General features: G+C 46.5%; 1 protein-coding gene across 2 annotated transcripts; it reads left to right on the forward strand.

Annotated features, from left to right (window-relative positions):
* Window positions 1–1678: 1678 nt before the first annotated feature.
* LOC104539734 (hippocalcin-like protein 1) lies at window positions 1679–10266 on the forward strand. Of its 2 annotated transcripts, XR_728122.1 has the most exons (4): window positions 1696–2081; window positions 3094–3199; window positions 5860–6078; window positions 10255–10266. XR_728122.1 is itself a non-coding variant. In XM_010183333.1 (3 exons), the coding sequence occupies exons 1-3, from the start codon at window positions 1704–1706 to the stop codon at window positions 5955–5957; spliced, it is 582 nt and encodes a 193-aa protein (XP_010181635.1). In that variant the 5' UTR covers window positions 1679–1703; the 3' UTR covers window positions 5958–7051. The 2 variants fall into 2 exon arrangements, 1 of the variants encoding a protein (XP_010181635.1); XM_010183333.1 differs by lacking the exon at window positions 10255–10266 and having other exon boundaries at window positions 1679–2081; window positions 5860–7051.
* The last annotated feature ends 503 nt before the right edge of the window (window positions 10267–10769 follow it).

Here is a 10769-nt window from a genome sequence, read left to right on the forward strand (position 1 = left end):
AGCTTTTCTAGAAAACAGAAGTGCTAATGACAACACAGTTTTCCGTTAAGCCCGATGCATTGAACTAATGAGCAGCTGGCTGTTTTTTGTCTCCGAGCATTAAGCCACAAAGCAGGATGTGGATTTTTTACGTTGCTGAGGCGAATGCAGAGACTAAGTGGAATACAAATAAAGCAAGCTTAAGTTCGGCTGTTGAAAATCTCTCCGTTGTAGAGCAACTTACTTTTTGCTGACCTTTAACTTTTTTTTTTTAGTTTCTTATGCATGCCTGGGATTTTTACTTTCTGGGAAGCGCTTAGCCCCTCTTATATTTTTCACTCTGTTGCTCAGGTCTCGTGGTTTCTGAGCACCCATGCGGTGCTGGCCTGTTGCTCACCTGCCTTCTGCACTGGCTGGGGACAAGCCCGTCGTGGGCACAACGGGCTGTGCAGAGAAATGTCATTTATACTGGACTAGACACGGGTTTGGATGTGGCTTTGTGCAAAGCTTGTGAATAAACCTCTGGAGTCTGGGGAAGGAGGTGCAGCTCGACCTCTTGCTTGGCAGCTCGGTTTGATATTTTGGGGAAGCCATGAAAGGCTGAAAGGGATAATAGCCAAAAATATATTATGGTTTTGGGTTTGTTTATTTTGTTTCATAAGTGCAGATTGAGCATCTTATTTTCAAAGGAGCTTTGCTGTTGCTGCGCAGTCTCACCTGCAGAGTCACCTGCATGTCACAGACACTGGCCAAACTGGACAAACCCAGTCCCCCCCCCAAATCCTCATAAAATCCTGAGGTTAAAATGCCCTTTTGCCCACATTTGGGAATATTGAACTTACTGAATAAGCTTATACAAAAGAATAAACCCAAATAAACTTGAAAGGAGTTGCCTTGTCAAACATTTTGCTTTAAAAAGCCCTTTTCTTGGCTTGTCTGGAGGGCAGAGCGTTGCGATCTGCTGGAAAGGTTGAAGTCACTTGTGCCGATGCTGCTGTCACAGTCACCCAGCTGCTCGTGCTGCCTCCATGGTTGAGAAAAAGAGGGAGAGGCCTTCCAGGGCGATGCTGTTGAGGGTGGGCTGTGCCAAGCTCACCCTGCCTCGGCCCCCCGGGTACCACAGTCAGCACCGACCCAACCCCACTGTGCTGGGGCAGTGCTGTGGGGCGAGGGGTGCAGGGCGGGAGGAGACGATCCATAAGCCAAGGGCTTCCAGAGAGCATCTGGACGATGTGAGCATGGCTGGCACGAGGCCACCAGCCCTTCCTGACACTTGCTTTGTCGCCATTTACTTTCACTTTTGAGTAGGTAGATTTTTCTTTTCATCACTGCTGCTGTCCCTGCCCGCAGATCAATCTGTTGGAGTGGGTCATGAGTTTGTATCCATACCTGGACATAGCAAGCCATTTGATAGAGGAGTGGGATTGTAGCAAAGAAATAAAATAATGAGGATTATAATTTCTCAAATAATAAGGATTAATATTCCCAAGTATCCCTTCCAAACTGCCTTTCCTTGTCCTTCCACAGCATACTGGTAACTGAGAGAGCTTAGAGGAGAGGAAAAGAGGCCAGATGAAATGAGATCTTTTTCTTAGTGATTTATAACATCCTTTTTTCTTCTCTTGCCCCCTTGCCCCATGCAAGGTCTGTGTTGAGTGGGGCTGGAGCTGAGGCAGATGCTCTCTCTCTTGCTTTGCAGCCGCTGAACTTAGATCCAGAAGAGGATGGGGAAGCAGAACAGCAAGCTGCGCCCTGAGGTTCTGCAGGACCTGCGTGAGAACACTGAGTTCACGGACCACGAGCTGCAGGAGTGGTACAAGGGCTTCCTAAAAGATTGCCCGACGGGCCATTTGACTGTGGAGGAGTTCAAAAAAATATACGCAAATTTCTTCCCCTACGGCGACGCGTCAAAGTTTGCAGAGCACGTCTTCCGCACCTTTGACACCAACGGCGATGGCACCATTGACTTTAGGGAATTCATCATCGCCCTAAGTGTCACCTCGCGGGGCAAGCTGGAGCAGAAGCTGAAGTGGGCGTTTAGTATGTACGACCTGGACGGCAATGGGTACATCAGCCGCGGGGAGATGCTAGAAATAGTGCAGGTGAATCCTTGTCTGTGTTTTATTTGTGTTACTGTAACCTTTTTGCCTCGAGACAGCTGGAGCTGAGGGATGGGCCAAGCTGGGTCCCTCCTGCCCCAGGGGGGCTCCTGAGCCCACAGTCCGCAAAGGGACACTGGTGACCATGGTGGGAACTACAAGGTGCAAATGGGGGAAGAGACTGAGAGATGAACAGGGAGGGTGCTGTGTGACTGGCCCACAGCCAAAATCTTGCTGCTGTCCCTGGGGGTTTCTTAGTGGGGCATTGATGGGATCAAAAAACTCTGAATGCAAATTGTACTGACCTGATTAATCTCAAAATTAACACTTTGAAACTTCAAATCTGAGTCAACAGGAGCTCTGAATGAAAGGCTGTAGCATAGCTTCATCTCCTGAAGGCTGGAGGTGGGTAGCCAGGGGTCTGTCCTGGGGATGGGGGGCACATGTGGGGCAGAGCCCCCTGTGCCCCTGCCCCACAGGGGCTTGGCCTCGGCAGCGGGCTGCTTGTCATCCGCTCCGCAGCTGAGATTTGTCTCCAGTGCTAAGGTTGCATTCTTCTAAGTCTGAAAATGCGTTTCCTTGCCCCTCCACAAAGAAAAGCAACCCCCACTCCTATATATTCATATTCACCTATAATCATACAACACCTCACATGCTTATGCATAACTGTGAGTATATGTTGAGAGCCAGAGAAAGAGGTGAGGACTTAACCCAGTTGCAGAAAACAGAATTACACACCATTGCCTCCTGTATTTTAGCTCATACATTAATCTAGACCCTGACTTTCAGTTAAACTGACCTAGCAGTGCAGGAGCTTCTTTTGATGTGTGAATGAATACAGGAATCATCAGAAATTCCTATTTGTTTTGGTTTATAAAGTCCCACAGCTGCCACCAGGGTCAGCTGCCTTTTTTATTGCTACAGGCTTAAATACTTTTTCTCAGTCTTGATGCTTTATTGTTTGGTTCATGTTTTTCTTATAACTTTCTTTTTCTTTATTTTTTTAAATACGTAGGCAATCTACAAAATGGTGTCATCAGTAATGAAAATGCCAGAAGATGAATCCACTCCCGAGAAGCGAACAGACAAGATCTTCAGACAGATGGACACAAACAACGATGGTAGGACCTCCACCAGCACCCCTTCATAGCCTTTAGAAATACAGGTTTCCTAGCCTAGCATTGGCTTAGGAATGGTGGTATTTGGGGGTGGGGGTAGAGGCCGGGGATGCCCCCCCCAGTACTTGTGAGCTCTGCTGGCCTCAGTGAGCATCTCCAGTCCATAACAATTAGGGTGAATGAGTGGGCAGCAAATGAGAGACTTTTCCTGCTTGGGAGGCTGGGAGGGGAGCAGCATCCCCAACATTTCAGGGGTGAATCCCCTTCTGCAAAGGTTCCTCTGAAACGCGCCCAAGTCCAGTATCTTTGGGCTGTTTTCTCTGGATATAGCATGAACTAGGCACGAGGTTTTGCTCTCATTGCCCTTCATAGGGTTGCACTCCTGGACTTGTCAGTACCACGGGTCAGGGATGTGGTTGGGTACCTGAAAGCACAAATTCCCCATGGTCAATAATACTTATTTTCTGTGCACATTTATGGCATGTGTATGTATACACATGGTCACACGCGAACCTGCAGTGTTTGCTGTGTTGCAGTGTGCGCTTCAGGGGTGTGTAACAGCTCTCGAGCCACTTATGGAGCCACTTGATAAATGATCCGACAGTGTACCCATCATGGCACCTCCACCTGAGCTAGCTCATTTCCTTAGGCTTGGAAAACACAGGCAAAACTGAGCAATTTCCTTTGCCCATCAGCCTGCCAACGTTTTTCCTCTCACCCCAGTCGAGGTGGAGCTTTCCTTGGGAATTACCCCAGCAGCGGCTGCAGTGGCGGCTGCCCATGTCGAAATCAGGAGCCGTATCCTGCTGATGTGCTCAGAGGGAGCAAAGAGTTGGTTCTAGCACTGAGATACGGAGACCTGGAAAAATACAATCTTATGTATAGAAAGGTTTTTATTCAAGAGATTTTTATGGCTGAGTTTTGGCATCTGCTGCTGCAGCACCTGGGGCAAATTCCTGGCCTTGCTGAAGTCCTCAAGTATTTTACCTTTGACTTCATCTAAACTCGCGCTTCATCCCCTGACTTCACATGTGGAGGGCCCTAAAATAACCTGATTAAAGTATTTTTGTTCTGCGCAAAGTAGCAGTACGTGCAGATTTGCGACAGAGTAGCGGTCACAAAACCTGTTATAAACATCCTCCATCTGTTGCACTTTGTTGCTGAAATAAAGCCATCCTGTTCCCAGTAAAATGCCTGCCCTGCCGGCCATGCAGTGCCAAGCAGTAAAGTCCATGCACGGGGAAGCACATGTGCTCTTGGTGGCTGGAAATGTTTATTCTGCCCCATCTGACAGCTGGACCTTGCAAACAGATTCTGATCTATGCTTTGCTTTGAAGAAAAGGAGAGGGGGAAATTAATAAATGTCCTGATAGTTGTAAGTACTTTTTTTCTCAGGCTGATAAAAACTTAAGAAAACACTTGGTTTGGGAACATTAGCTTAAAAGCCAGAAATTAGGACAGAAGTGTGTCACAGATTTTTGAGCTTCAGTGATTTCCACAAGGATGGTTTGCTCATTCCTCCCCACTCGTCCTGATTCAGGTGCTGGTCACTGAGCTCAGTCCTCTCCCCATCCCTGCAGCAGGATGGGAGCATCCTGGAGGTGGTAAAAACCCTGGGGTGTTGTGTGAGGGTAGGGGTAGGTTGTGCTGGGAGCATGAGATAGATGGGACATCATTGGACGCGGTATCAGGGGTGCAGAAAATGCTTGTCTCCTCTGGATGGTAGGGAAAAGTGTTTCATTTCTCATTAATATTGCTACGGCTTGGTGCTGCCGTGGTTCAGAGCGCTGAAGCAGGAGAGTATTGGTGATAGCAGGCAAGGCAGATGCTGCTCACAGGCTCCTGAAGGTATCTGTGCACTGGTCTTGAGCTTGGGAAAATCCTGCCAGAAGGTTGAGTTGCCCTGGGATGAGGTCTGGGAGACCAGACGGGACCTTTCTTCCTCGCCGTGCCATGGAACTGTTGGAGCCAAGGGATGCTGGGTGTTTGCTCCTCCAGAGATCACCCTCTCAGTCCTGCAGGCTGTTACGGGGTCTCTCCAACTCCGTGCCTCTGGCCTAAACTGCAGATGTATAAACCAGAAACGCTCAGCAGCAGCGACCCGTGTCAATGGGTGGCTCGCCCAGGGCTGGCTTTTCTCCATGCCTCATGAAACTGATCCTGTTTATGCACACCCTGCAGGGCACAAAAGCAGCTTGTAGGCACAGGAGAAGCCATCACTGCACAGCCCTACACGTCAGAACAAACTGAGGTGGTGCAAAGTGGGGACATTTGGGATATTTAGGTTTAAGATGTTGTGGTAATATCAGCATAATTTTCAAAGCGTAGATGTGTTCAGGTAGCATACGCTGGTGCTGGGAAAAAATCCAACAAATTATATTACAACAGTTGTTTTTATATTTGGTGCTGTCTTTTTAAATAAAAACTAACAATTATTATGCTAGATGGTTTTGCAGAAGAAAAATGCATCTGGGCTTAAGGGCTTGAGTAGGATTTGGCTGCTGTGCATTGCACTAAATTCCCCTCAGTGCCTTTGCGATAGATTAAATATACGTATGTTGCTTCAGTGGGGAGGGGTTTTTTTAATCTACAGTGACAGTGGCAACAGCCACTGACTCTTTTTTTTTAATTATTATTTCCATTTTGTTTTTCCTCCCTTTCAGGTAAACTGTCGCTGGAAGAGTTCATCAAAGGTGCCAAGAGCGACCCCTCCATCGTGCGGTTGTTACAGTGCGACCCCAGTAGCGCGAGTCAATTCTGATTAAAGCGGACAGTGTGCACAGAGGATCTCAGCTTGTGTCCTTCAAGCTTTGCTCGCAAATGGATGCCTTCTCAACCATCCCTCCACACCTCGCGGATAAGACCCCATTGCCAGATCGTGTGTGCGTGCCCGAGCGAACCAGCCCTCGCTCCCCTCACTAACAGCAGTGCAGCTCTCCTCCGGCAGCTCCGTTTCTGCTTTCCCGTAATGTTACAATTCACTCGATTCACATTTTAAGCGTTAACCGAAAGGTATGTTTACATGCAGCTACAGACGAGTTCAGATGGCTGTTGAGATACCACTTCACTTAGTCCGTAAGAAAGGTGATGTTCGTGTAGTTTCTGAGAAGATGCTAGGTAGGACTTTTACCCAGCATAGCGGATGGTAGATAATTTATTTTGCTTCAGAAATGACTATGTAAAAAAACAAAAACAAGGGTGGACTGAATGGAGTAGAAAGTTAAAAAAAAAAAGGAAAAAAGAAAAAAAAAGCAGCTTTCCTGGGCATGGTTCCAATTTTCTTTTTGAGGAAAATTGCTTGCACTTATCTAATGGTCTTTACTTTCTTTTAATATATATAAAAATTATATATATATGGTGAAGTAAAATTTCAAATATTTAGGTCATCTATTTAAGGCATAAAACAGAATTTGAGCTTTGTTTCTTCTAGTCGTCTGTGATTTATTCAAATCTTGGAGATTGTTTTTTTGTGATATTTATGCATTAGCAAGTTGCTGTTCCAAAAGAAATGCATGACTAGCAGTTTGTGGGTATTTCACTCTGTTTAATTCCTGAATGCAAATATTTGTTCATTTTTACTGTTGATCGTTCCAGCGTGACTGTATTAACAAAAGACCTGAAAGGAGTTCATCCTCATTTTGTATTTCTCAGTGGAGTCCTACTTTCTGGTGGTTGCTGCGTTAAATGGCTTTTGAGTGCCCTGAGGTGACGTGACTCGCACTGCTGTTCTCGACTTGACTACACCTCCTCCCTTTTGCTGTTGATATGTTAATAGTCTTGTGCATTCCAGTGTTATTTAATATCTGCCTAATGCCAAGAAATATTAATTGAAATAAAAGACTACTTTTCTTGTCACTGCCTGTCTTGCTCTAACCCATGCAACATGTTCCTAGCATCGTGGATTTGGGGGAAGGACGGGGCTGGCTCCCTGTCCTGTGCCCCTGTCTTGTCTGAGACACGTTGCCTTGTAAGTACGAGGGTTTTTTGGGAGCCAACTGTTGTGTGCATGGGGGATCCTACTCCATCCCAGCTGAGTCCTGGGTGAAGGCAGCTCCTTTGTGAAGACCTGAGGAAGGCGACAGCTGAGTTTCTGCTGGACACAGAGCAGCTCAAGGTGAAGGGAAAGGCGCTGGCCCCGCTGGCCGGGCTGTGGTGACTCTGAATTTACAAAACAGAAGTATTTCGGTCCTGTCAGGTACCAGGTGCTTTGGAATAGCGTTTGTCATTGGAAAGCAGTTTTCCCCATTTTCATCACGTCTGCAGGTAGCTGCTTAAGCCTGTCCTCTCTGCAAAACAAAGTATCAGCAAGTGATTTGGTCTGAGGTTAATGTTAAGCATGTATTTCATGGATTTTTCCTGTGTGGAATGTCCTAGTAGTGGTTAGGTATTGATACTTTACCATTAAATAAGAGAGCGAGGTGGTTGCAATATCCAAATGGAAATACATTGTTAGGTCACACTTGGTCTACAATACAGGTTTGTGTCAGTGCTGCCAAGCAGAAAAGTGTGTTCATTTTTTTTCCCTAGAAATTCAAATCTGAGCTATTAAACCAATGTTCCTTTCAACTGCAACACCCTGCTGATGAGTGCAACCCTGAGAGGAGAGTTAATCAGAAGCCTGCCTGCTTTCCCTGGGCGAGCCCGGCAAAAAAAACAATTGCAAAAAGCCTAAAATTTCCATGTTTGCTTATAGTCTGTCTGCAGCCTATTTGTGTTCATGCTGGCTGTTAGAAATGCTGTGGTGTTAAAGATGCTGCAGATGTTCTTACACTAATGGCTCTTCTTGTATGGAGTGGGTAGTGGTTGTTTGGATGCAGGAGGTTTAGATGCGAAGCAGCCACCGTGGGCTTTAGCATCTTTCTGCACTCAGAAGGTGGAAAAACATCTGACCTTGTGGTGGGATGGTGCCTCTGAGAGGGACCGCAGCACTTGAGTCTTGTTTGTGCTGTCTTAAAATGAGTCACACATATTTTTAGTCAAGCACTGCACAATATCCTTTTCTTAGACACCAAGGATGTAAGAACTGTTTTGCTGTAGCATTCATAAATGCAGCAGTTCTGGCATCGTTCATCTGTTCTTGTAAGTGGGACTTTTGTTGCCTTTTCCACCTTTTCCTGACATCTCTCCTCTTCTGCTTTCCATGTCTGTCTGTAGTGAATAGGAAGTTTAAGTAGCTTACCAAAGCCCAAACTCTTCTTATTTGAAAAGGAAAAAAAAATTCTCCTTACAAAAGCTTGTTTTGACCTTGTTTTTGCAGGAACAAAATGAAAGAGTTAATTTTAGTGGTCAAAAAACTCACATTTCTTCGATATAATTTTTGCTCTGAAATGTGCCAAGGTATCCACAATGGAGCTTGCTGCCCACCATGGGCTGAAAAGGCCCTGAGCAGCCCCGTGCAGCCACTGGCATTGTGTCCTGCTTCATCTGGCCCAATCTCTTCTGCCTTTCTCTTGGCCTCTTTAAGTTTTCCAGTCCCAAGTTTGATTTTTTTTAGGTTTCCCCCCACTGCTTTCCCAGCTTTTAAGGAGTTTCTTCTTTTCAGGGCAGGGAGGGTCGGTTCAGGGTGTGCGAGCAAGGCACTCCCAGCTTGCCTTTTAGAAAGCAAACAAGGAAGATGCCCAGGAAAGGTTGTTGCACACAGCATCCCGGGGGAGCAGGGGAGATGCTCTGAAGCCCAAGCAGGCTGAGCTTTTCAAAGGTGCCTTCTGATACAGCGAACCTTTTGATTACAGGCCAGCTAAGTGCTCCAAAGGGCCTCATCTGCTGCTGCCAAGCAGTGCTCTTGAGAAAATCAGACCTGCTTTAGAGGCTGAAGTTGTGCATCCAGTCACTGGGTGCCTTTGAGCATCTTGGCTGTGCTTTGAAGAGCTCCTCTGAGGATGCGGCTGCTTCCCTGGCTGGTAACGAGGACCGGGAGGGGAGAGCAATTTCCAGGCTCGTCCTCCAGGATGTGGCATTTGAGAGTTGAACCAGGCAGAGTTCAAAACTGAGGAGAAAGCCTGGAGAAATCAAAAGCTTGCAGAACTTTACTGCTTGGCAGGATCCAGGGGTGTCTTTTGGAGAGGGACTGGTGTGTAGGGGAGTCATCACTTGCAAAATTATGTCTAGGTGATCAATAGAGAACTTCAACTTAAGTGACTTTGGTGTTTTGGCAAATTGTATGTTTAATAAAAAATAGAGTCTAATGGCAAAAGGAGTTCAGCACAAAAAAGCCATCCGCAGGCCCATTTTTACCTTGCTTTAATAAGCTGTGTAATTATTTTCTTGCCGCGGAGATATCTAGCACTCTGAAAGCTCTGGCTAATTACTACATAAATTCAGGCTTTCCTGTATGAATTGTAGGTCCTATTAAGCTAATTCAGAATTATGTCATTGCCTTTTAAATTAAGTTAGTGCCTGCCTGGTTGCATCTTAACTCCAGCTGGGTGGCAGAGGTGCTTGGATTCAGTCCTGTGTTTCTCTCTTGCCAGGTTTGCATTAGCCCTTGGTTTTTAAATAAGGCCCTTTGCAATGTGTTTTTGGCATTAGCCTCTGAGTAATAAGCTCCTCTGAAGAACAACATGAGCATTTCTGCAGCCACCAGCCAGATGGTCTCCATGGATAGTCCCCGATCCATTATGCAGGGTACCCTCTATTCATATTTAAAGGTTAGGAACAGCCATCGACTTTAATGGTCCAGCGGGCAGACTGGCATTTTGAGATTCCCAGGGCTGTGGGATGCCAGATATGTTGATGATGAACCCGGTAATTGCTGTTATCTCTTTTGGGAGGAGAGATGCCTCATTGAAAAGAAGGAGAAGTAGGAGAGAAGGAAAGCAGAGCATCTCTCTGTGTGGAAGCTTTGGAGATGTGCCTGCATCACTGGGTGCAGCATGCCTACAAACAGACCTTGCCTGTTGCCCACCTGTATCAAATTCTGAACGCTCTCTCATGGTGGCTGTGGTTAAAGGGCAGCCAGAGCATCACCAGAGCATGGTGGCCATGTCACATAGGTAGAAACCACTGGCCAGGAGAGGAGGAGCTGCCACAGTGGCTGCCTGATGTCTTCAGAGACACAGGGGTGTGTGTGTTACCCACAACCACCAGTTCGGTGAGTTAACAGGCTAACAGCATGCTGGTTCTTCCTGATGGAAGAGCAATTTATCCCAGACAAAATCTTCGCTGGTTGGGCTGTCACTAGAGGGAGTTGTCTTTCACCCAAAGGTGAGAAGCAAGGTCCACTCCTTGCTCCTCTCTGCACACATTCCCACACTTTGGTGTTTGGTGCTGCTGGGGCTCAAGTGGGTCGGGGCTGACACTCCATGTCATCCTCAGCTCCCCTATCGCCGTATCCCGCAGTAGTAGAGGGGAGAAGAGAGAGATCCGGCAGGCAGGAATGGTGCAGCAATAGTGATTTGTTTAATTATTTAACAACTCTTTTATAGACTTTTTTCTTCATAGCCTAATTGGTCAAGAGGTCAGCCACCCCGCCTGGGGTGATTGGCTGAAATCCTAAAACATCCATCCTGAGAATACTTTTTACTATACCATAAACAATTCGCCGATGTTCTTAGTTTACAATAACACTACTGAT

The sequence above is a fragment of the Mesitornis unicolor genome, unplaced genomic scaffold (assembly GCF_000695765.1).
Source record: "Mesitornis unicolor isolate BGI_N332 unplaced genomic scaffold, ASM69576v1 scaffold22314, whole genome shotgun sequence".
Taxonomy (NCBI): Eukaryota; Metazoa; Chordata; class Aves; order Mesitornithiformes; family Mesitornithidae; genus Mesitornis; species Mesitornis unicolor.

Bases quoted from the DNA above. Each gene is read 5' to 3' on its own strand.
- LOC104539734 (XM_010183333.1), top strand. From the start codon at position 1,704: ATGGGGAAGCAGAACAGCAAGCTGCGCCCTGAGGTTCTGCAGGACCTG. The intron at 2,082-3,093 runs GTGAATCCTTGT...TTAAATACGTAG, and splicing joins AGATGCTAGAAATAGTGCAG to GCAATCTACAAAATGGTGTC. The intron at 3,200-5,859 runs GTAGGACCTCCA...CCTCCCTTTCAG, and splicing joins GATGGACACAAACAACGATG to GTAAACTGTCGCTGGAAGAG.